At 49.5% G+C, this 27,062-nt stretch overlaps 1 protein-coding gene across 1 annotated transcript in view; it reads left to right on the forward strand.

The window, feature by feature from the left end:
* The first annotated feature begins 5,253 nt into the window (after positions 1–5,253).
* Positions 5,254–27,062, forward strand: part of LOC134966016 (trans-1,2-dihydrobenzene-1,2-diol dehydrogenase-like) — a 65,246-nt gene continuing 43,437 nt past the window's right edge. Inside the window, exon 1 of the mRNA XM_063942467.1 lies at positions 5,254–5,541. Within this exon, the coding sequence (XP_063798537.1) occupies positions 5,377–5,541 (165 nt within the window). The 5' untranslated portion in view covers positions 5,254–5,376. The remainder of the gene's footprint in view (positions 5,542–27,062) is intronic.

Here is a 27,062-nt window from a genome sequence, read left to right on the forward strand (position 1 = left end):
CTCCTGCAGTGCACATGGGGGGTAATTCCAAGTTGATCGCAGCAGGATTTTTGATAGCAACTGGGCAAAACCATGTGCACTGCAGGGGAGGCAGATATAACATGTGCAGAAAGAGTAAGATTTGGGTGGGTTATAATGTTTCTGTGCAGGGTAAATACTGGCTGCTTTATTTTTACACTGCAAATTAGATTGCAGATTGAACACACCACACCAAAATCTAACTCTTTCTGCACATGTTATATCTTCCTCCCCTGCAGTGCACATGGTTTTGCCCAGTTGCTATCAAAAATCCTGCTGCGATCAACTTGGAATCACCCCCATGGTTATGTCCAATTGCTAACAAACCTTAATAACCCCTATGTTTGATCATTGGGGGTAATTCCAAGTTGATCGCAGCAGGAAATTTTTTAGCAGTTGGGCAAAACCATGTGCACTGCAGGGGGGGGGGGGGCAGATATAACATGTGCAGAGAGAGAGAGATTTGGGTGTGGTGAGTTCAATCTGCAATCTAATTTGCAGTATAAAAATAAAGCAGCCAGTATTTACCCTGCACAGAAACAAAATAACCCACCCAAATCTAACTCTCTCTGCACATGTTATAACTGCCCCACCTGCACTGCACATAGGGGGTAATTCCAAGTTGATCGCAGCAGGAATTCTGTTAGCAACTGGGCAAAACCATGTGCACTGCAGGGGAGGCAGATATAACATGTGCAGAGAGAGTTAGATATGGGTGTGGTGTGTTCAATCTGCAATCTAATTTGCAGTGTAAAAATAAAGCAGCCAATATTACCCTGCACAGAAATAAAATAACCCACCCAAATCTAATCTCTCTGCACATGTTATATCTGCCCCCCCTGCAGTGCACATGGTTTTGCCCAACTGCTAAAAAATTTCCTGCTGCGATCAACTTGGAATTACCCCCATGGTTTTGCCCAACTGCTAAAAAATATCCTGCTGCGATCAACCTGGAATTACCCCCATTGGGCCTAATTCAGAGTTGATCGTAGCAGCAACTTTGTTAGCAGATGGGCAAAACCATGTGCACTGCAGGGGGGGGACACACACACACGCAGATATAACGTGCAGAGAGAGTAAGATTTGGGTGGGGTGTGTTCAAACTGAAATCTAAATTGCAGTGTAAAAATAAAGTAACCAGTATTTACCCTGCACAGAAACATAATATCCCACCCAAATGTAACTCTCTCTGCACATGTTATATCTGCCCCCCCCCCACCCCCCTGCAGTGCACATGGTTTTGCCCAACTGCTAACAAAGTTGCTACTATGATCAGGTCTGAATTAGGCCCATTGTTAGAGTGGGAACGGCTAGTCAGGTTCTCCTGTTGTGGCCACAAGGATCAGAGATGAATCAGCCACTTGCATTTCCAAACCAGGCCACGTGTCTATCTGCAGTGACAAAGGGGCATAGTGGGTAATTCAGATCTGATCGTAGATGTGCTAAATTTAGAACACCTACGATCATTTACTCAGACATGCGGGGTGACGGCCAGCACAGGGCTAGTCCGCTCAGCATGTCCAGCTCTGCTACCACTGCACGGGTGCAAAAGCATCGCACGGCGGTGATGTTTTTGCAACCGGCAAGTAGCTCCCTGCCTTTGCAGCTCCTGCGCACTGGCAGGGGGCTACCCGCCGTGTCTCGGGTCACAGCGGCTGCATGTGACATCACGCAGCTGCCGCGGCCCGCCCCAGCAACGCAGGGCTGTTTCTGGAGGGGGCGCATTTTTAAATCTCGCACTGGGAGCCAATTCCCAGATTTAAAAATGTGCCCCCCCCAAAAAAAAAATAAATGCATCCCCCCCTTAGATAAAAAAAAAAACCTTGCGCGTGCTCCCGGCAAGGGGGCATGGCCTCATTTTAATGGACGTGGCCTCGTCTGAAAAGACTACCTCACACCCTAGTATTTGACACTGCTCCAACAGTTCACGGCCACCATTGGTAAAAAAAATAATTCTACCATATAAGCCCCACACAGTAATGCCCCCTGCACCATATTATGCCACACACCGCAATGCCCTTGATACATTAAATCCCCACATTACGGCAGGCAGAGTCCCCATTTTACACATCACGGCAGGCAAGAGTCCCCATCTTACACATCACGGCAGGCAATTGTCCCCATTTTACACATCACGGCAGGCAAAAGTCCCCATTTTATACATTACGGCAGGCAAGAGTCCCCCTTTTTACACATTAAGGTAGGCAAGAGTCCCCCTTTTTACACATTACGGCAGGCAAGAGTCCTCATTTTACACATCACGGCAGGCAATTGTCCCCATTTTACACATCACGGCAGGCAAAAGTCCCCATTTTATACATTACAGCAGGCAAGAGTCCCCATTTTATACATCACGGCAGGCAAGAGTCCCCACTTTACACATCACGGCAGGCAAGAGTCCCCATTTTACACATCACAGCAGGCAATTGTCCCCCTTTTACACATCACGGCAGGCAAAAGTCCCCATTTTATACATTACGGCAGGCAAGAGTCCCCCATTTTATACAATACAGCAGGCAAGAGTCTCCCTTTTTACACATTACGGCAGGCAAGAGTCCCCTTTTTTACACATTACGGCAGGCAAGAGTCCCCATTTTACACATCACGGCAGGCAAGAGTCCCCATTTTACACATCACGGCAGGCAAGAGTCCCCATTTTACACATCACGGCAGGCAAGAGTCCCCATTTTACACATCACAGCAGGCAAGAGTCTCCATTTTATACATCACGGCAGGCAAGAGTCCCCCTTTTTACACATTACGGCAGGCAAGAGTCCCCTTTTTACACATTACGGCAGGCAAGAGTCCCCCTTTTTACACATTACAGCAGGCAAGAGTCCCCATTTTACACATTACGGCAGGCAAGAGTCCCCGTTTTACACATCACGGCAGGCAAGAGTCCCCGTTTTACACATTACGGCAGGCAAGAGTCCCATTTTTACACATCACGGCAGGCAAGAGTCCCCATTTTATACATCACGGCAGGCAAGAGTCCCCATTTTACACATCACGGCAGGCAAGAGTCCCCATTTTACACATCACGGCAGGCAATTGTCCCCATTTTACACATCACGGCAGGCAAAAGTCCCCATTTTATACATTACGGCAGGCAAGAGTCCCCCTTTTTACACATTAAGGTAGGCAAGAGTCCCCCTTTTTACACATTACGGCAGGCAAGAGTCCTCATTTTACACATCACGGCAGGCAATTGTCCCCATTTTACACATCACGGCAGGCAAAAGTCCCCATTTTATACATTACAGCAGGCAAGAGTCCCCATTTTATACATCACGGCAGGCAAGAGTCCCCACTTTACACATCACGGCAGGCAAGAGTCCCCATTTTACACATCACAGCAGGCAATTGTCCCCCTTTTACACATCACGGCAGGCAAAAGTCCCCATTTTATACATTACGGCAGGCAAGAGTCCCCCATTTTATACAATACAGCAGGCAAGAGTCTCCCTTTTTACACATTACGGCAGGCAAGAGTCCCCTTTTTTACACATTACGGCAGGCAAGAGTCCCCATTTTACACATCAAGGCAGGCAAGAGTCCCCATTTTACACATCACAGCAGGCAAGACTCCCCATTTTACACATCACGGCAGGCAAGAGTCCCCATTTTACACATCACAGCAGGCAAGAGTCCCCATTTTACACATCACGGCAGGCAAGAGTCCCCATTTTATACATTACGGCAGGCAAGAGTCCCCCTTTTTACACATTATAGCAGGCAAGAGTCCCCATTTTATACATCACGGAAGGCAAGAATCCCCGTTTTACACATCACGGCAGGCAAGAGTCCCCACTTTACACATCACGACAGGCAAGAGTCCCCATTTTACACATCACGGCAGGCAAGAGTCCCCATTTTACACATCACAGCAGGCAAGACTCCCCATTTTACACATCACAGCAGGCAAAAGTCCGCCTTTTAAATACATCACGGATTTCAATTTTTTTTCAGTATTCAGCATGCCTGCATACTGAAATTATCACTTCCGAAAAGCTGCTAATTTGTGGAGACAGCTTTTGGGAAATGGTGCCGTTTTCTCCAGCTGCTTCGGCCCTTCGAGACTCTTCACAGCCTGTCTTCATGCTGCGCATGCGCAGTTTGAAGACAGGCTGCAAATAGATTGAAGCAGCGGGAGAAGAGTGAGGACTGACCGTCGCCCGCTGCACCACCGGGGGGAGGCTAGGTTTAGGCACTGATGGGGGAGAGTTAGGGTTAGGCTGTGGGGCAGGATGGATTAGGTTTAGGCACCACCAGGGGGAGGTTAGGGTCAGGCACTAACGGTGGAGGTTAGGGTTAGGCTACGTGAGGTGTGTGTGTGTGGGGGGGGGGGGGGGGGGGGGTCAGGGGGTATTGGAGAGTGAGGAACACTCTTGCCTCCCTCATGTCAGGATTTCAACTCTAGGATGGCGGTGTCGGTATTCTGACCGCCGGCATCCCGTGCACCCACAAATCATTCGGAACCTGTAGCATACCCTCCAACTGTACCTTTTTAATAGGTACAGTACCTTTTTTTCATGGTCTGTACCGATTTTTGCCTCTCCAAACTTCCATTGAAAGTATAGGAAAAGGGGCGTGGCCACGCCCCCTTTACACGCGGCCACGCCCCTTTTTCGGGTTTGTACCGATTTTTCTGTGTAAAATGTTGGAGGGTATGCTGTAGTAGTAGTGTATGCTACTAGCACAGCACTGGGGACAGACCACAAGTGGCAGCCTGCCTCCCTGCTGCTTCACTTCCCAGCATGACCGCAATGAGAGCTTTTTTTTTTATGATTCATTTGTTTTTCTATATTTGAAACATCTACAGTTGAACTAGGAATGGCGCTGGAGGCTTCCCTCTGTATCAGGCTTTCCGAACCTCATGCCTCATCACACACTAACAGATCAGGTGTTGGTGATAGCCAGCCTTTAGCACAGATGGTTAAATCAAAATAACCGAGGTACTAATTAAGTCACCTGTGCTTACACCTGGATATCACTAAAACCTGGACTGTTAGTGTGCCTTGAAGACCGAGGTTGCTGGGAATGCCTGCTCTATATATGTGCAGCCACCCTGCTGCCTTCCTGTTACCTAATTACTTGTAATAGCAACAGGAAGCACATTTACATTGTGGGTTTAAAATAGCTTGTAATGTTCACTGGAGTAGTAGAAAGTCCATAAACGCCAGCACTATATGCTTCATGGCAATAAAAATACCTGTCTGCATAGTACAGCAATACAATATAATAACATATGTGCAGTGGGGATCACAGCCACAGAGCACAGCAGCACACTTTGAGCTCAGGGATTTGGCTTGGTGTCAGCAGAATGTTCCAGGCTGGACCCTCCCCTCTGCCTGCCCTATGAAGCAGAGACTGAAGGTTTCTCTTTCTCTGCCAGTATCCGGATTCATTCAGAAGTCCATACTGAGCCTTATCATGGCCACAAAGTGGGGCATCTGCTCTGCAGGAAAGATTAGCAATGACTTTGTGGCAGCTCTGGAGACGCTGCCAGCTCAGGATCACCAGGTGGGTGCAGTGAGGCCATATAAACCTGTGTATAATTAGGGATGGCCATCCTTGTGTCTGACCACTTGTCATAACAGCCTTATCTGGGGTTATCATTATTTTTAAATGAAAAAAATAAATAAATTAGTGACTTGCGCCAGTTATAAGCAGTTAGGTGCTACGCCCACTGAGTGTGTGACAGTGGGAAAATAAGCATGGTCATTTATAGATTTTCTGTAACGTCCATAGAAAACTGCGGGGAGGTGGCCAGAGAGGGGTCTTGTAAATTACTAAAATGCTATTTAGCGAAACTGCCATTTTTTTCAGTGAATTTTCTTGTGTTCTTGAAACTGTCCAACTGGCAAAGACCCGCTGCTGTTCTTCAAATCCCTACATTAGACAACGACGTCCCAATTGTGTAATATGGTACTATAGACAAAAAGGGTGAAATTCCGGCAGTAAAAAAAGGTGATTGTGAGAAGCTGGATATCTCAAAGCACAAGTAGGCTATCTGGCCGGGTTCGTTATGCCGGCGGTCAAAATACCGACAGCAGCATCCCGATGTTACCTTTCCCCAATGCCCCCCTAACCTTTCCTTCCCGCAGCTTAAACCTAACCCCTGTCGCCTAACCGTCTCCGGTGGTGCCTAACACCCCCCCCCCCCCTCCCGAACTCTCCCCTGGGGTGCCTAACCCTAACTCCCCCTCCCATCAGCCTAAGCCTAACCCTACCCTCGTAGCCTAAACCTTATCCCACCCCCCCACACCTTACCTTGTCGACAGCCCAGCAAACACTCAATCGGGACTAGTGGCGGGATTGGGAAGCAGTTACCTTCCCTACGGATGGGATCCTGGCAGTCAATATACCGATGCCGGGATCCCGAAGGAGGGGACAATGCCGGCGTCCACATACCGACGCCGCTCAGGGTGCCACGTCACATTACCAACAGTCGGCATCCCGATCGTCCTCACAGCGGGACGTGCTGGTGTCCTGCCGTGGGGGGTGGGAGGGAGAGTTAGATTCAGGCACATAGACGGGGAGGTCAGGGTTAGGTTTAGGCAGCGGGGAAGGGAGGGTTAGGGTAGGGATAAGGTGAAGCTTAGGGGGCTAAATGGGGGGCTGTCGGGATTCTGATGACCAGGATGTTGCTGTCGGTACACTGACAGCCGGCATCCCGTCCATCGGCAAATCATACTGTACCAGCGGTATTGTGTCCCTAGTCGGGATGCTAGCGCCGACATTCCCTGCAGTGTTGGGATTCCGGCGTCGATATTTTGACTGCCGGGATCCCGACCACCAGGATCCTGACTGGATCCCATCTGGCCAATCAGAATATAAGAGGAAGCACAATACACTAATTATGAGGACAATCATTATTTTTTTTATTACAAAACCAACAATTTTCTCAAGATTCAAAATTGTTTTATGAATATATTAGGCAAAATGAATGTATGATTTTATTGAGTGGTAACGATTATTTAACATTCTATTAAGCGACCAGTATTATTTTATAATTATATTATGGGGCAATACTATTTAATGGCTAACAGGGGCAATCATTTTATTTATGATAGTGGCAACACATATTATTTCACAGTGGGGGAACCATTTATAGTGTACATTTGTGGTACCACAAGTGCCAACATGCAGATAAAAAATCATGTGGCTTGTAAAAAAAAAAAAAAAGAAATGGGGGGAAGCAGCTAGTAACTTTCCCACCAGCGGCGGGATGTAATGGCGTCTGAGATCGCTGGAGGTGCGGATTGCCAGCTGATCTTGGTCTTTTTTAAAGGGCCGATCATTTACATGCCTTGTTAGTGATTGCACCTCTGGCGATCTCGGACGCCATTACCTCCCACCAGATATTCTGTGGCCAGAGGTGACTCACTTGGGGTTCTCATACCTTAAATAAACATTTGCACACACACAGTCCTGTACTCTGTAAGGGAAAATACTGCCTGGTTAATGTTTATTAGATTTACAAAGGTAAATGTAAGAACGCGCATGCAGCGTTAGTTGCATTAATTGCAAAATAGGGATGGGATGCAGTCAATTTACCGACAATCAACATTCCGACTGTCAAAATCCCGACAGCAAATGACCATCGGTTAAAATCCCGACATGGTCAAAATACCGGCATTTATAATGTCGACAGGTCAAAAAGTCTACATGATTTTTTCATGATTATTTTTCATTGAAACCGACTTGTTCATACTTTACCATCCCAGTGGACCTGGAGGGGGAATATAATAGTGTGCCGAATGCAGCGACGTATTGTGCCCGAAGCATGGAGAGCGCAGCGGTACACTTATATGGTGTCCATGTCGACATACACACAAAATCAACGAAAACTCGTGTCGACATTTTGACCTGTCGACATTTTAAATGTCGGTATTTTGTCCATGTCGGGATTTTGACCGTCGGTCAATTGCTGTCAGGATTTTGATTGTAGGTATTTCATACTGATCCCATAGGGATGGTGTGTACAGCGACAGGCATGTGACAGTTATAGCCAGGGCCATCTTAACGTATAAGCAGCTGCCCAGGCCCCACAATTCTAGGCACCTTCGAGCAGTTGCCCTCCGTAGCTCCTTGGGAGGTTGGTAGAGAATGCTGCCAAGATGATCTGATTATGAATTATATGCAATCAGAGCAGCTAGCATTCTCTACCTGCCTACCAGCCTGCCACCAGATGGGGAATGGCTGTCAGAATGCTGATTGGTGGATGGCTGGTGCTATCCACCAATCAGAGTGGTGACAGCCATTCACTGCATACCTCCCAACATGACCCATTCCAGGAGGGACACAATGCTCTGCTTCTGGACTTTTCTCTTAATGTATGATTGCCGGCACCTGTTTTGAACAGGTTAATGGATAAGAAAGGTGTTTCAGCACAGGTGATGGCAATCATACATTAAGAGGGAAGTCCAGGAGCAGAGCATTGTGTCCCTCCTGGAGAGGGTCATGTTGGGAGGTATGTCACTGTATGGAAGCATGTTGAGAGATGGCGCAGGACTACAGGAGAGACAAATTATGTTTTTTTTTTTATCATCAGTTGTTCACGTGAATGGGTGGGTAGGGGCCCTAGTGCATCAGGGACGCACAAGCATTAGTATGACAGGAAAGGCTCTGCCTCACCCCACCGCACGTCACTGTAGTGCATTGCTCTGTCCAGTGCCTACAATGCTGTTAAGACAGCCATGGTTGTAGCCATACTGTACTTGCCAATTCCCCAAGAACTGCCGAGACACTTCTGAACTTGGGTAGAGGCTCCCAGAAAAGTGGGCAACTCTCCCGCAACCCAGCAGCCACCACAACTTCTTAGAGGGAATTGTGGTAAAACATCACGCGGGTGGGGCCACAGTGATGCTCACTGCACCCACCTGGACCTCCCTTTTCAAGGACCTCCCGGAAAGGGACTTGCCAAAATCGGCAAGTATGGTTATGAATAACAAACCATCCCACAGCTGCATCTTCATTCCAGAACGCAACATGCACTGTATTGTGGCCTGGAGCAGGAACTGCCCTTGTCCTACACTATTATCATACGGGAACATGTACATTGCACAATTGCCTACTCCTGAGAAAGCAATCAGGGAGATTATAAAAGCAACACCTATGTCCACAGTACTGATAAGTGTGTGTTCTACTCCGTCTGAGAATTCTATTCTTTTCCAAAGTTATATAACAGATAATTGGGGGCAAGGTGCAAGTGTTATAGGAGTTTCTGCTTTAAAGTATTTATGTTTTGCAAACCATGCTCACCGAAATAATGGAGTTGATAATAATATATTAGTGAGAGTCAGAATGCATAATTTTATGAAGGAGCCAACAATTTATTATGTTTAAGTTTAGAACTGTGTGTTGCATTAGAGCAGGGGTGGCCAACCAGTCAGAGGCAAAGAGTCAAAAAAGATCTGTAGTCAAGGGCAAGAGCCAGTATCATGCGCGCGCCAAGGCCTAGTTTTCACAAAGCCACACCCCATTTTGTGCGCACACCTTTCGTTATGACGTTTGTAGGAGTATGACCTTGTGTCATAACTCCGTTTTTAGTCATGTTGTACAGTGCCACATACATATAAAAATGTCAAAAAAATAGGATTTTAAACCTACCGGTAAATCTTTTTCTCGTAGTCCGTAGAGGATGCTGGGGACTCCGTAAGGACCATGGGGATAGACGGGCTCCGCAGGAGACATGGGCACTTTAAGAAAGACTTTAGGATTTGGGTGTGCACTGGCTCCTCCCTCTATGCCCCTCCTCCAGACCTCAGTTAGAGAAACTGTGCCCAGAGGAGACGGACAGTACAAGGAAAGGATTTTTGTTAAACCAAGGTCAAGATTCATACCAGCCCACACCAATCACACCGTATAACTTGTGATAAACTAACCAGTTAACAGTATGAAATTCAACATAGCTTCAGTCAGAAACTGAAAGCAACCATAACATAACCCTTATGTAAGCAAAACTATATACAAGTCTTGCAGAAGTAGTCCGCAATTGGGACGGGCGCCCAGCATCCTCTACGGACTACGAGAAAAAGATTTACCGGTAGGTTTAAAATCTTATTTTCTCTTACGTCCTAGAGGATGCTGGGGACTCCGTAAGGACCATGGGGATTATACCAAAGCTCCCAAACGGGGGGGGGGGGAGAGTGCGGATGACTCTGCAGCACTGATTGAGCAAACAGGAGGTCCTCCTCAGCCAGGGTATCAAATTTGTAGAATTTCGCAAACGTGTTTGCCCCTGACCAAGTAGCCGCTCGGCACAGCTGTAGTACCGAGACCCCTCGGGCAGCCGCCCAAGAAGAGCCCACTTTCCTAGTGGGATGGGCCTTGACTGATTTAGGTAACTGCAATCTAGCCGTCGTATGCGCCTGCTGAATCGTGGTACAGATCCAGCGCAGGAGCGCCAACCTTGTTGGCTGCATACAGGATAAACAGCGCTTCAGTTTTCCTGACTTTGGCCGTCCTGGCCACGTAAATTTTCAAAGCCCTGACTACATCCAGATACTAGGAATCCTCCAAGACTCGTGTAGCCACCGGCACCACAATAGGTTGGTTCATAAGAAAGGATGACACCACCTTAGGCAAGAATTGAGGACGGGTCCGCAATTCTGACCTATCCATATGGAAAACTAGATAGGGGCTTTTGTGAGACAGAGCCGCCAATTCTGACACTCGCCTAGCCGAAGCTAAGGCCAACAACATGACCACCTTCCAAGTGAGATATTTTAACTCTACTGTCTGAAGTGGTTCAAACCAGTGCTTAAGGAAACTCAAAACCACGTTAAGGTCCCAAGGCGCCACCAGAGGTACAAAAGGAGCCTGAATATGAAGCACTCCCTTTACAAAAGTTTGTATTTCTGGAAGTGAAGCCAATTCTTTTTGAAAGAAAATGGACAATGCCGAAATCTGAACCTTAATGGAGCCTAATTTGAGGCCCAAATTCACTCCAGTTTGTAGAAAGTGAAGGAAACGGCCCAGATGGAATTCTTCCGTAGGAGCATTCCTGGCCTCACACCAAGCAACATATTTACGCCATATACGGTGATAATGTTTAGCTGTCACATCCTTCCTAGCCTTTATCAGAGTAGGAATGACCTCATCCGGAATACCCTTCTCCGCTAGGATCCGGCGTTCAACCGCCATGCCGTCAAACGCAGCCGCGGTAAGTCTTGGAACAGACAGGGCCCCTGTTGCAACAGGTCCTGTCTTAGAGGAAGAGGCCACGGATCTTCTGTGAGCATCTCCTGCAATTCCAGGTACCAGGCCCTTCGTGGCCAATCTGGAACAATGAGAATTGTCCGAACTCCTCCTTTTCTTATTATTCTCAACACCTTTTGGGATGAGAGGAAGAGGAGGAAAAACATATACTGAGTGGAACACCCACGGTGTCACTAGTGCGTCCACCGCTACCGCCTGAGGGTCTCTTGACCTGGTGCAATACCTTTTGCAGTTTTTTGTTTAGGCGGGACGCCATCATGTCTTTCTGGGGCAGGCCCCACTGGCTTGCAATCTGTGTGAAGACTTCCTGATGAAGTCCCCACTCTCCCGGATGCAGGTCGTGCCTGCTGAGGAAGTCTGCTTCCCAGTTGTCCACTCCCGGAATGAACACTGCTGATATGGCGCTTACATGGTTTTCCGCCCAGCGTAGAATCTTTGTGGCTTCCACCATTGCCACTCTGCTCTTTGTGCCGCCTTGGCGGTTTACATGAGTTACTGCGGTGGTGTTGTCTGACTGGATCAGAACTGGTAAGTCGCGAAGCAAAGTCTCCGCTTGACGAAGGGCGTTGAATATGGCCCTTAGCTCCAGGACGTTGATGTGAAGACAAGTCTCCTGACTTGACCAAAGACCCTGGAAATTCCTTCATTGTGTGAATGCACCACAACCTCGGAGGCTCGCGTCCGTGGTCACCAGGACCCAGTCCTGAATGCCGAATCTGCGGCCCTCTAGAAGGTGAGCACTCTGCAGCCACCACAGGAGAGACACCCTGGCCCTGGGGAACAGGGTGATCAACCGATGCATTTGTAGATGCGACCCGGACCATTTGTCCAGTAGGTCCCATTGGAAGGTCCGTGCATGGAACCTGCCGAATGGAATGGCCTCGTAAGATGCCACCATCTTTCCCAGGACTCGCGTGCAGTGATGCACTGACACATGTTTTGGTTTCAATAGGTTCCTGACCAAAGTCACGAGTTCTTGAGCCTTTTCTATCGGCAGATACACCCTTTTCTGGTCCGTATCCAGAATCATGCCCAAGAAGGGTAGACGAGTCGTAGGAATCAGCTGCGACTTCGGGATATTGAGAATCCAGCCGTGTTGCTGTAACACCTTCAGTGAAAGTGACATGCTGTTCAGTAATTGTTCTCTTGATCTCGCTTTTATGAGGAGATCGTCCAAGTACGGGATAATTGTGACACCTTGCTTGCGCAGGAGCACCATCATTTCCGCCATTACCTTGGTGAAAATTCTCGGGGCCGTAGAAAGCCCAAACGGCAACGTCTGAAATTGGTAATGACAATCCTGTACAGCAAATCTCAGGTACGCCTGATGAGGTGGATTTATGGGAACATGAAGGTATGCATCCTTTATGTCCAAAGATACCATAAAATCCCCCCCCTTCCAGGCTGGCGATGACTGCCCTGAGCGATTCCATCTTGAATTTGAACCTTTTCAAGTATAGGTTCAGGGATTTTAAATTTAAAATGGGTCTGACCGAACTGTCCGGTTTCGGGATCACAAACAGGGTTGAGTAATATCCCCTGCCCTGTTGAAGCGGGGGAACCTTGACCACCACCTGTTGAAGATACAATTTGTCGATTGCATTTAACACTATCTCCCGTTCTTGAGGAGACGTTGGCAGAGCCGATTTGAAAAACCGGCGAGGAGGCACCTCTTCGAATTCCAGTTTGTAACCTAAGGAAACAATTTCTATTGCCCAGGGATCCACCTGTGAGTGGGCCCAGATGTGGCTGAAAATTCGAAGACGTGCCCCCACTGGGGCGGACTCCCTTAGCGGAGCCCCAGCATCATGCAGTGGATTTTGCAGAGGCCGGGGAGGACTTCTGTTCATGGGAACTAGCTGTGTTGTGCAGCTTTTTCCCTCTGCCCTTACCTCTGGTAAGAAAGGACGATCCACGGCCTTTCTTGTTTCTATTTGATCGAAAGGACTGCATTTGATAATGCGGTGCTTTTTTAGGTTGTGAGGGAATATAAGGCAAAAAATTAGATTTGCCTGCCGTAGCAGTGGAGACCAGGTCCGAGAGACTTTCCCCAAACAATTCCTCACCCTTGTAAGGTAAAACCTCCATATGCCTTTTTGAGTCGGCATCACCTGTCCATTGTCGGGTCCAAAGGACTCTTCTAGCCGAGATCGACATAGCGTTGATTCTCGAACCCAATAGACCAATGTCTCTTTGTGCATCTCTCATATATAAGACAGCATCTTTTATATGTCCTAGGGTCAATAGGATGGTATCCTTATCCAGGGTATCAAATTCCGCTGATAAGGTATCTGTCCATGCTGCTACAGCACTACACACCCATGCCGACGCAATAGCCGGTCTGAGTAAGGTACCTGAATGTGTATAAATGGACTTCAGGGTAACCTCCTGCTTGCGATCAGCAGGATCCCTGAGGGAAGCCGTATCTTGGGAAGGCAGCGCTACCTTTTTGGATAAGCGTGTCAAAGCTTTGTCCACCCTAGGGGATGATTCCCACTGTATCCTGTCCGTTGGCGGGAAAGGATACGCCATAAGAATCCTTTTGGGAATCTGCAGTTTCTTGTCTGGAGATTACCAAGCTTTTTCACATAACTCGTTCAGCTCATGTGAGGGGGGGAAAATGTATCTTTTTTTCTTTCCCTTATACATGTGTACCCGCGTGTCAGGGACAGGGGGTTCCTCTGTGATATGCAAAACATCTTTGATTGCAATAATCATATATCGAATACATTTAGCCACCTCTGGCTGTAATTTTGCATCATCATAATCGACACTGGAGTCAGAATCCGTGTCGGTATCTGTGTCAACTATTTGGGATAGTGGGCCGCTTTTGGGACCCCGATGGTCCCTGCGACATAGGTACAGGCATGGGTTGACTCCCTGACTGTTCCCTAGCTTCAGCTTTATCCAATCTTTTGTGCAATAAATTTACATTGGCACTTAAAACATTCCACATGTCCATCCAGTCAGGTGTCGGCGCCGTCGACGGCGACACCACATTCATTTGCTCCTCCTCCTCCCTCGAAAAGCCTTCTACCTCAGACATGTCGACACACGTACCGACACACCACACACTCAGGGAACCCTCTTATCTGAGGACAGTTCCCCCACAAGGCCCTTAGGAGAGATAGAGAGAGAGTATGCCAGCACACACCCAGCGCTATAATAACCCAGGACAAAAACACAATATTTATGTTTACCCAGATAGCGCTTTTATACTCAATTCGCCAATCAACCGTGATCTAAGCAGGGGAGAGTCCGGGGAGCTTCCTCTCAGCGGTGCTGTGGAGAAAAAATGGCGCTGGTGAGTGCTGAGGGAGAAGCCCCGCCCCCTCGGCGGCGGGCTTCTGTCCCACTCTAAAATACAAAACATTGGCGGGGGCTCGTAGGTATATACAGTGGCCGGCTGTATATACCCATCTTTTGCCAGGAGAGGTTTATTTGCTGCCTAGGCCCCCCCCCCCCCCCCCGCGCCCTGCACCCTTACAGTGACACAGTATGTGAGGTGAATTGGAGCAATGGCGCACAGCTGCAGTGCTGTGCGTTACCTCAGTGAAGAACATTGAAGTCTTCTGCCGCCTCTGATGTCTTCTAACTTCTCATACTCACGTGGCTTCTACCTTCAGCTCTGTGAGGATGACGGCGGCGCGGATCCAGGACGGACGGCGAGGATGAGACCTGCGTACCGATCCCTCTGGAGCTAATGGTGTCCCGTAGCCTAAGAAGCAGAGCCTTTCAACTCACAGAAGTAGGTCTGCTTCTCTCCCCTTAGTCCCACTATGCAGGGAGTCTGTTGCCAGCAGGCTCCCTGAAAAAAAAAACCTAACAAAATACTTTCTGTCAGAAACTCAGGAGAGCCTCTGAAAAGCACCCAGTCTCCTCTGGGCACAGTAATCAACTGAGGTCTGGAGGAGGGGCATAGAGGGAGGAGCCAGCGCACACCCAAATCCTAAAGTCTTTCTTAAAGTGTCCATGTCTCCTGCGGAGCCCGTCTATCCCCATGGTCCTTACGGAGTCCCCAGCATCCTCTAGGACGTAAGAGAAATGGGTGCCTCCACAGTGCCAAATACACATGTCCCCACAGTGCCAGATACATATATATCTCCCAGTGCCAGATATACGTGTCCCCCCCCCCCCCCCAGTGCCAGATATACGTGTCCCCCCCCAGTGCCAGATATACGTGTCCCCCCCCCCCCCCCAGTGCCAGATATACGTGTCCCCCCCGAGTGCCAGATATACGTGTGTCCCCCCGAGTGCCAGATATACGTGTGTCCCCCCAGTGCCAGATATACGTGTCCCCCCCCAGTGCCAGATATACGTGTCCCCCCCCAGTGCCAGATATACGTGTGTCCCCCAGTGCCAGATATACGTGTGTGTGTCCCCCAGTGCCAGCTATGCCCCCAGTGCCAAATATATATGTCCCCACAGTGCCAGCTATACCCCCAATGCAGTGTCCCCTCAGTGCCAGATATACGTCCCCACACAGTGCCAGCTCTCCCCCCAGTGCCAGATATACATTATGCCCCTGTGCCAGATATGCCCCCAGTGCCAGATATATATGCCCCCACAGTGAGCTATGCCCCTAGTGCCAGATATATGTCCCCAAAGTGCCAGCTCTGCCCCCAGTGCCAGATATACATGTCTCCCCAGTGCCAGCTATGACCCCAGTGCCAGGTATACATGTTCCCACAGTGCCAGCAATGCCCCCACTGCCAGATATAAATGAAACCCCCCCCCCTCTTCCCCCGTGCTGCTCACCGCGCTGCTGCTGTCTGTGAGGGGAGGAGAGCGCAGCGTGCGCGTCTCCTGCCCCTCACTCTCAGGCGGCTGTGTCTCTTTTCAATTAGGCACCAGTCCGGCAGCCTTAGCTGCCGGTCCGCAAGCTCGGATTGGCTCACGGACCGCCGCCGGAGAGTGAGGGGCAGGAGAGGCGCACGCTGCGCTCTCCTCCCCTTACAGGCAGCAGCAGCGCGGTGAGCAGCACGGGGGAAGGGGGGGCCAGGGCAGCGGTGGCCAGGAGCCGGCTGAGCCGCAGGTTGGCTCGAGAGCCGCAGGTTGGCCACCCCTGCATTAGAGGGTTCTTGGGTTGGTGATGCTCCTCCTCTGGAAGGGGTTAGGGTTATTTTGTAATTGGTGAGGGAGTGGGGGGGGGACAGTGGTCAGTAAATTGTGGAGGTGGTGGGGGGTGAGGTTGGTTCTGCTTTGGCAGTTGGGAGGCTCCAACATGAAGGGGGCAGTGACGTGATGGGGGACGGCTCCTGACCACCTACATTCACCCCTGCCAGTTGCGAAGTACTTCCTGATAGATCCAGTGGGTGTCTATAATATTTTCTAGGCGGCAGCTTTATCTGCGATGATTAGCAATTCTAGAATCTGAAAAATCGGATCTGCGTAAGCTATATATATAATATACACGGTTGAGTCGCATTATTAAGGCCACCTCCTACACTTGACAGCGGCAGCGCGTAGCCCATAAAGTACGTTGTGTGTCGTGCGCTGGCCTGGTCCCATGTCCGTCCAACTCTTGTTCAGTTAAGGAACTGTGGGGTCTATTTACTAAGCCTAGGATGGAGATAAAGTACCAGCCAATCAGCTCTTAACTGCCATGTCACAGGCTGTGTTTGAAAAATGACAGGAGCTGATTGGCTGGTACTTTATCTCCATGCGCCTTATCTCCATTCAAGGCTTAGAAAATAGTCCCCAAAGTATTTGCACTGCAGATGCTTCTGCCTTGATGCGCTCATCCTTGTACATGACTGTGCAGGCGCTGAGACATGACCTTGCGTAAGAACAGAAAGCGGCACTTGGTCCGCGGCTCGGTCATCTTCCCCGTTTGTAAATAACCCTTATTGTGCTTTTATTCCGTGCGCTGATTAATATTACTTGGGCTTATCTGGCTATTAGACAAGATGATGATTTGCATTTAGTATAAAATTAAACTAAGGGGTCTATTTACTAAGCTTTGGGTGGAGATAAAATGGACAGAGATAAAGTACCAGCCAATCAGCTTCAACTGTACCTTTTTAGCAGGCACATTACTTTTTTTTTTTTTAATGGTCTGTACCAATTTTTGGCTCTCCAAACTTCCATTGAAAATATAGGAAAAGGCCTTTACCCGTGACCACGCCCCTTTTCTAATTTGTACCAATTTTTATGTGTAAAGGAGGGTATGTAACTGGCATTATTCAAACCCAGCCTGTGATATGGCAAGTAGGAGCTGACTGGCTGGTACTTTATCTCTGTTTACTTTATCTCCATCCAAGGCTTAGTTAATAGACCCCTAAGTTACTTGAACGGCGAGCAGAGCTGTAACTAGGTGTGTTCCGATGGTGCCTTGCCCATAGTGCAAATGCACTGAGGGTGCACCATCGAGCATCACATCCACACGGCTGCTAGCTCTGAGTCCAGACTCACTGCTGTAGGCGGCGCCGCCTGTGTCCCGCTGATGGCGGCGCCGTCTGCGTCCCGCTGAAGCTGCTGCCGCCCGTCCGACTGTGTCCTGCTGAAGCAACCGCCCGCCCGCCTGTGTCCCGGCAGCGCTGCTGCTGAGTTTCTCTGCCTGTGAAGTGGACAGTCTGACAGGAGGAGTCAGGAGCCGGCAACAGCGCTGGAAGAACGTACACCTCACGTAAGTGCCTGCACAGACACTACACTACACTATATTACTACACTTCACTACAGTACACTACACTATACTACACTACACTATACCACAATACACTACATTAAACTATATTACACTACACTACACTATATTACACTACACTTCACTACCGTACACTACACTACACTATACCACAGTACACTACACTACAATACACTCTAAGGGTAGGGGGGGGGGGGGGAGTGTAAGGGGGACTCTGCCTGCCATAATGTGTAAAAGGGAGACCTATCCTGCCGTAACGTGTAAAAGGGGGACTCTGCCTGCCGTAATGTGTAAAAAGGGGACGCTGTCTGCCGTAATATGTAAAAAAAGGGGACGCTGTCTGCCTTAATGTGTAAAAAGGGGAATCTGTCCGCCGTAATGTGAAAAGGGGGCTCTACCTGGTGTAGTGGCGCTACTGTGCGGCGTAATTTAAATAATGGAGACTACTATGCACCATTATATGAATTGGTATTATTTTGTGGCCACACCCCTTCCCCATGAAGCCACACCCCAATATTTTTTGCACACGCCTACGGCGCGCACTGCCGCTGCTTTGCATTGAGGGGGGCGATGTCATTTCTTGCACACAGTGCTAAAATGTCGTTACGGCACTGACGGCGAGCATGTATTGTAAAGCAAATGCGATATGCCACGAGAGCTGTCCAATGTTGGAAGAGAACCAGGCCTGCAGCATTTGCATGGCCGCAACTAGGGGGGGTTAAGGGGGCATGTGCCCCGGGTGCAGAATCTGAGAGGGTGCAGAGATAGGTACTTTGCCTCCTCTCCTTCCTCTCAGCCCTAAGAGGCTACCTTCTGCGGGGTCCCAGGACCCTCGCTGCAGGTCCCCGCTCCCCAGTACCACCAATGTGGACTCCTGGGAAACCAACCCCCCAGGCAAATAGAAGACTTATGTCACACACTCCTATGTCTGCCCCTAGCCCTGTTCCTCAGGGCCTCCCCCTTGCTACGATAATCTGGGCACTGAGGTGAGGTCTCTATACGCCAAAACAGCTGCTATCCCCCAAAGTATGGTCCAAGGTCCCAACTGGCATACAGGGCTTTGTAGTAATACAGCAGTTGGCAAGTTGGAGTCATACCCCCTCCCCCCATCCCATGTATGTGATACAGTTATTGCATGGCTTATATCAGGTTTATAACACCAGCCAGACCTAGGGACTAGGGACTCCTCTCTGCAACCAGGATAAGCCACTTTGTGTCCCCTCTCCCCAGAAAGTTGGTACTCCTCCTTAATTGGTCCTAGGTCTTGACTGGCATACTGGGTTTTGTATTCCTACAGCAGTTGGCCAGCCAGAGTCCCCCACAATACTCTATCTGAGGTGCATGTTAGTTTTCTTGTGTTCCTATCCATTTTCATAGGGAATGTGTGCTGGATGCACCCTGGCAGTACTGGAAGTCACTTTGCCAACATGGGGGGCGCCAAATTACTGCCTTGCCCCGGGTGCCAAAAATCTTAGTTTCGGCTCTGATGTATTTGCCAGGAAAATGATCAGTAGTTAACAATACATCTATACTGTACCTCCTATAGGATTTGGCAGTCCTGCAACAGTAGCGTGTCTGTGAATGGTAACTGGCATGTGACGTGCGGGCCCGCTGCAGATGTTTTGAAGAGAATGAAAATGGGTGGCAATCACACTCTGACATTGTTTATATGTGTAATGTGGGAAAAATGCATATGTATTTATTTAAGGATTTCAATACCCCTTTCTCTGACGTCCTAGTGGATGCTGGGAACTCGGTAAGGACCATGGGGAATAGACGGGAAAGATTAGGTACTATCTGGTGTGCACTGGCTCCTCCCTCTATGCCCCTCCTCCAGACCTCAGTTAGAATCTGTGCCCGGCCAGAGCTGGATGCACCTAGTGGGCTCTCCTGAGCTTGCTAGTAAAGAAAGTATTTGTTAGGTTTTTTATTTTCAGTGAGATCTGCTGGCAACAGACTCACTGCTACGTGGGACTGAGGGGAGAGAAGCAAACCTACCTGCGTGCAGCTAGCTTGTGCTTCTTAGGCTACTGGACACCGTTAGCTCCAGAGGGTTCGAACACAGGGCCTGACCTCGATCGTCCGTTCCCGGAGCCGCGCCGCCGTCCCCCTTGCAGAGCCAGAAGACAGAAGAAGGAGATGAAATCGGCGGCAGAAGACTCCGGTCTTCATTAAGGTAGCGCACAGCACTGCAGCTGTGCGCCATTGCTCCCACTGCACACCACACACTCCGGTCACTGTAGGGTGCAGGGCGCTGGGGGGGGCGCCCTGGGCAGCAGTAAGAATACCTTTTGGCACATTATGCACATAATACAGTCTGGAAAACTGTATATGTGCAAAAACCCCCGCCATTAAGATATACAAAACGCAGGGATAAGCCCGCCGCTGAGGGGGCGGGGCCTTCTTCCTCAGCACACCAGCGCCATTTTCTCTTCACAGCTCCGCTGGAAGGACGCTCCCCAGGCTCTCCCCTGCAGTATCCTGTACAAGAAGGGTAAAAAAGAGAGGGGGGGCACATAAATTTAGGCGCAAATAAGATAATAAGCAGCTATTGGGAAAAATCACTCATTATAGTGTAAATCCCTGTGTTATATAGCGCTGTGGTGTGTGCTGGCATACTCTCTCTCTGTCTCCCCAAAGGACTTTGTGGGGTCCTGTCCTCAGTCAGAGCATTCCCTGTGTGTGTGCGGTGTGTCGGTACGGCTGTGTCGACATGTTTGATGAGGAGGGTTACGTGGAGGCGGAGCAAGGGCAGATAAGTGTGGTGTCGCCCCCGACGGGGCCGACACCGGATTGGATGGATATGTGGAAGGTCTTAACAGACAGTGTCAACTCCTTACATAAAAGGTTCGATGACGCAGCAGCCTTGGGACAGCCGGGATCTCAGCCCGCGCCTGCCCAGGCGTCTCAGAGGCCATCAGGGGCTCATAAACGCCCGCTAGCTCAGATGGTAGACACAGATGTCGACACGGAGTCTGACTCCAGTGTAGATGAGGATGAGACAAATGCACAATCTACAAAAGCCATCCGATGTATGATTACTGCAATGAAAAATGTATTGCACATTTCTGATATTAACCCGGTTACTACCAGGAAGGGTATTATGTTTGGGGAGAAAAAGCAGCCAGTGACTTTTCCCCCATCTGATGAATTAAATGAATTGTGTGAGGAAGCGTGGAGTTCCCCCGATAAGAAACTAGTGATTTCTAAGAGGTTACTGATGGCGTACCCTTTCCCGCCAACGGACAGGTTACGTTGGGAAACATCCCCTAGGGAGGACAAGGTGCTCACACGCTTATAAAAAAAAGGTGGCACTGCCATCTCAGGATACGGCCGCCTTAAAGGAGCCTGCGGATAGAAAGCAGGAAGCTATCCTGAAGTCTGTGTATACACACTCAGGTACTATACTGAGACCTGCTATTGCTTCAGCATGGATGTGTAGTGCTGCAGCCGCATGGTCTGATACCCTGTCAGACAACATTGATTCTCTCGACAGGGATGCTATTTTGCTAACCATAGAACATATAAAAGACGTCGTCTTATATATGCGGGATGCACAGAGGGACATTTGCCTGCTGGCATCTAGAATTAATGCAATGTCCATTTCTGCCAGGAGAGTATTATGGACTCTGCAGTGGACAGGTGATGCTGATTCTAAAAGACACATGGAGGTTTTGCCTTATAAGGGTGAGGAATTGTTTGGGGACGGTCTCTCGGACCTCGTATCCACGGCAACAGCTGGGAAGTCGACTTTTTTACCTCAGGTTTCCTCACAGCCTAAGAAAGCACCGTATTATCATGTACAGTCCTTTCGGCCTCAGAAAGGCAAGCGGGTCAGAGGCGCATCCTTTCTGCCCAGAGGCAGGGGTAGAGGAAAGAAGCTGCACCAGGCAGCCAGTTCCCAGGAACAAAAATCCTCCCCCGCTTCCTCTAAGTCCACCACATGACGCTGGGGCTCCACAGGCGGAGCCGGGTGCGGTGGGGGCGCGTCTCCGAAACTTCAGCAACCAGTGGGTTCGCTCACAAGTGGATTTCTGGGCTGTACAAATTGTATCTCAGGGATACAAGCTGGAGTTCGAGGCGACTCCCCCTCGCCGTTACCTCAAATCAGCCTTGCCAGCTGCTCCCAGGGAAAGAGAGGTAGTACTGGCGGCAATTCACAAGCTGTACCTCCAGCAGGTGATAATCAAGGTTCCCCTCCTTCAACAGGGACAGGGTTACTATTCCACAATGTTTGTGGTACCGAAACCAGACGGTTCGGTGAGACCCATTCTGAATTTAAAATCCTTGAACACTTATATAAGGAAGTTCAAGTTCGAAATGGAATCGCTCAGGGCGGTTATTGCAAGCCTGGAAGAGGGGGATTTTATGGTGTCGCTGGACATCAAGGATGCTTACTTGCATGTCCCCGTTTACCCACCTCACCAGGAGTACCTCAGGTTTGTGGTACAGGATTGTCATTACCAATTCCAGACGTTGCCGTTTGGTCTGTCCACGGCACCGAGAGTATTTACCAAGGTAATGGCCGGAATGATGATACTCCTTCGGAAGAAGGGAGTTATAATTATCCCGTACTTGGACGATCTCCTTATAAAGGCGAGGTCCAGAGAGCAGTTGTTAGTCAGCGTAGCACTCTCTCGGGAAGTGTTGCAACAGCACGGCTGGATTTTGAATATCTCAAAGTCGCAGCTGATTCCTGCGAAGCAATTCCCTTCGGCAGGTTCCATGCAAGGATCTTTCAGTGGGATCTGTTAGACAAATGGTCCAGATCGCATCTTCAGATGCATCGGTTGATCACCCTGTCCCCAAGGGCCAGGGTGTCTCTGCTGTGGTGGCTGCAGAGTGCTCATCTTCTCGAGGGCCGCAGATTCGGCATACAGGACTGGGTCCTGGTGACCACGGATGCAAGCCTCCGAGGATGGGGGGTAGTCACTCAGGCAAGGAACTTCCAAGAACAGTGGTCAAGTCAGGAGACTTCACTACACATAAATATACTGGAACTAAGGGCCATTTACAACGCCCTGAGTCAAGCAGAGCCCTTGCTTCAAAACCAACCAGTGCTGATTCAATCCGACAACATCATGGCGGTCGCCCATGTAAACCGCCAGGGAGGCACAAGAAGCAGGATGGCGATGGCAGAAGCCACAAGGATTCTCCGATGGGCGGAAAATCACGTGCTAGCACTGTCAGCAGTGTTCATTCCGGGAGTGGACAACTGGGAAGCAGACTTCCTCAGCAGGCACGACCTCCACCCGGGAGAGTGGGGACTTCATCCAGAAGTCTTCACGCAGATTGTAAACCGTTGGGAACGGCCACAGGTGGACATGATGGCGTCCCGCCTCAAAAAAAAGCTAAAAAAATATTGCGCCAGGTCAAGGGACCCTCAGGCGATAGCTGTGGACGCACTAGTGACACCGTGGGTGTACCAGTCGGTTTATGTGTTCCCTCCTCTTCCTCTCATACCCAAGGTACTGAGGATAGTAAGAAAGAGAGGAGTAAGAACTATACTCATCGTTCCGGATTGGCCAAGAAGAACTTGGTACCCAGAACTACAAGAAATGATCTCAGAGGACCCATGGCCTCTGCCTCTCAGACAGGACCTGTTACAGCAGGGGCCCTGTCTGTTCCAAGACTTACCGCGGCTGCGTTTGACGGCATGGCGGTTGAACGCCGGATCCTAACGGAAAAGGGCATTCCGGATGAAGTGATTCCTACGCTGATAAAGGCTAGGAAAGACGTGACAGCACAACATTATCACCGTATATGGCGAAAATATGTTGCTTGGTGTGAGGCCAGGAAGGCCCCTACAGAGGAATTCCAGCTGGGTCGAGTCCTGCACTTCCTACAGTCAGGAGTGACTATGGGCCTAAAATTAGGATCCATAAAGGTCCAGATTTCGACCCTATCTATTTTCTTTCAAAAAGAACTGGCTTCACTGCTTGATGTTCAGACGTTTGTTAAGGGAGTGCTGCATATTCAGCCCCCTTTTGTGCCTCCAGTGGCACCTTGGGATCTTAACGTTGTGTTGGATTTCCTGAAATCCCACTGGTTTGAGCCACTTAAGACCGTGGAGCTAAAATATCTCACGTGGAAAGTGGTCATGCTATTGGCCTTAGCTTCGGCTAGGCGTGTGTCAGAATTGGCGGCTTTGTCATGTAAAAGCCCTTATCTGATCTTCCATATGGACAGGGCAGAATTGAGGACTCGTCCCCAATTTCTCCCTAAGGTGGTATCAGCGTTTCATTTGAACCCAACCTATTGTGGTGCCTGCGGCTACTCGGGACTTGGAGGACTCCAAGTTACTAGATGTAGTCAGGGCTTTGAAAATCTATGTAGCCAGGACGGCTGGAGTCAGGAAAACTGACTCGCTGTTTATCCTGCATGCACCCAACAAGCTGGGTGCTCCTGCTTCAAAGCAAACAATTGTGCGCTGGATCTGTAACACGATTCAGCAAGCTCATTCTGCGGCAGGATTGCCGCATCCTAAATCAGTAAAAGCCCATTCCACAAGGAAGGTGGGCTCTTCTTGAGCGGCTGCCCGAGGGGTCTCGGCTTTACAGCTTTGCCGAGCTGCTACTTGGTCGGGTTCAAACACATTTGCTAAGTTCTACAAGTTTGATACCCTGGCTGAGGAGGACCTTGCCTTTGCTCATTCGGTGCTGCAGAGTCATCCGCACTCTCCCGCCCGTTTGGGAGCTTTGGTATAATCCCCATGGTCCTTACGGAGTTCCCAGCATCCACTAGGACGTCAGAGAAAATAAGAATTTACTCACCGGTAATTCTATTTCTCGTAGTCCGTAGTGGATGCTGGGCGCCCGTCCCAAGTGCGGACTCTCTGCAATACATGTATATAGTTATTGCTTAACTAAAGGGTTATTGTTATGAGCCATCTGTTACTGAGGCTCAGTTGTTGTTCATACTGTTAACTGGGTATGGTTATCACAAGTTGTACAGTGTGATTGGTGTGGCTGGTATGAGTCTTACCCTGGATTCCAAATCCTTTCCTTGTTGTGTCAGCTCTTTCGGGCACAGTTTCCTTAACTGAGGTCTGGAGGAGGGGCATAGAGGGAGGAGCCAGTGCACACCAGATAGTACCTAATCTTTCCCGTCTATTCCCCATGGTCCTTACGGAGTTCCCAGCATCCACTACGGACTACGAGAAATAGAATTACCGGTGAGTAAATTCTTATTTTCACATCTCCATACCTCCCAACTTTTGGCTTGCCGATAAAGGGACTCTCGAGCGGCGAAGCCGCGCGCCGTTCCGAAAAGGGGGCGTGACCTCACCCGTGATGGGCGTGACCTCGCTCGGGTGGGCGTGGCCTCGCCAAACAGACCGTTTTCTCTGACGTCCTAGTGGATGCTGGGACTTCCGTAAGGACCATGGGGAATAGCGGCTCCGCAGGAGACTGGGCACAAAAAGTAAAAGCTTTAGACTAGCTGGTGTGCACTGGCTCCTCCCCCTATGACCCTCCTCCAAGCCTCGGTTAGATTTTTGTGCCCGAACGAGAAGGGTGCATGCTAGGTGGCTCTCCTGAGCTGCTTAGAAGTAAAAGTTTAAATAGGTTTTTTATTTTCAGTGAGTCCTGCTGGCAACAGGCTCACTGCATCGTGGGACTAAGGGGAGAAGAAGCGAGCTCACCTGCGTGCAGAGTGGATTGGGCTTCTTGGCTACTGGACATTAGCTCCAGAGGGACGATCACAGGTTCAGCCTGGATGGGTTCCGGAGTCGAGCCGCCGGCCCCCTTACAGAGCCAGAAGAGCGAAGAGGTCCGGAGAAATCGGCGGCAGAAGACGTTCCTGTCTTCAGATAAGGTAGCGCACAGCACTGCAGCTGTGCGCCATTGCTCTCAGCACACTTCACACTCCGGTCACTGAGGGTGCAGGGCGCTGGGGGGGAGCGCCCTGAGACGCAATAAAACATGTTTAAACCTTATATGGCTAAAGAAATACATCACATATAGCTCCTGGGCTATATGGATGCATTTCACCCCTGCCAGTTTTCCTAAAAAAAGCGGGAGAAAAGGCCGCCGTGAAGGGGGCGGAGCCTATCTCCTCAGCACACAAGCGCCATTTTCCCTCAGTTCCGCTGGAAGGAAGGCTCCCAGACTCTCCCCTGCAGTCCTGCTACAGAATCAGGGTAAAACAAGAGAGGGGGGGCACTATTGGCAGCTAATATAAAACAGCAGCTATAAAGGGAGTAACACTTACATAAGGTTATCCCTGTATATATATATAGCGCTCTGGTGTGTGCTGGCAAACTCTCCCTCTGTCTCCCCAAAGGGCTCGTGGGGTCCTGTCCTCTTTCAGAGCATTCCCTGTGTGTGTGCTGGGTGTCGGTACGATTGTGTCGACATGTATGAGGAGGAAAATGATGTGGAAGCAGAGCAATTGCCTGTGTTAGTGATGTCACCCCCTAGGGAGTCGACACCTGACTGGATGGTCGTATTTAAAGAATTACGTGACAGTGTCAGCACTTTGCAAAAAACTGACGACATGAGACAGCCGGCAAATCAATTAGTGCCTGTTCAGGCGTCTCAGACACCGTCGGGGGCGCTAAAACGCCCGTTACCTCAGATGGTCGACCCAGACACGGATACTGAATCCAGTGTCGACGGTGAGGAGACAAACGTAATGTCCAGTAGGGCCACACGTTACATGATCACGGCAATGAAGGAGGCATTGAATATTTCTGACACTACAAGTACCACAAAAAAGGGTATTATGTGGGGTGTGAAAAAACTACCAGTAGTTTTTCCTGAATCAGATGAATTAAATGAGGTGTGTGATAAAGCGTGGTTTTCCCCCGATAAAAAACTGCTGATTTCTAATAAATTATTGGCACTATACCCTTTCCCGCCAGAGGTTAGGGCGCGTTGGGAAACACCCCCTAGGGTAGATAAGGCGCTCACACGCTTATCAAAACAAGTGGCGTTACCGTCTCCCGATACGGCCGCCCTTAAGGAACCAGCTGATAGAAGGCTGGAAAATATCCTAAAAGGTATATACACACATACTGGTGTTATACTGCGACCAGCAATCGCCTCAGCCTGGATGTGCAGTGCTGGAGTGGCTTGGTCGGATTCCCTGACTGAAAATATTGATACCCTGGATAGGGACAGTATATTATTAACTATAGAGCATTTAAAGGATGCATTACTATATATGCGAG

Source organism: Pseudophryne corroboree, chromosome 10 (assembly GCF_028390025.1).
Source record: "Pseudophryne corroboree isolate aPseCor3 chromosome 10, aPseCor3.hap2, whole genome shotgun sequence".
NCBI lineage: Eukaryota > Metazoa > Chordata > Amphibia > Anura > Myobatrachidae > Pseudophryne > Pseudophryne corroboree.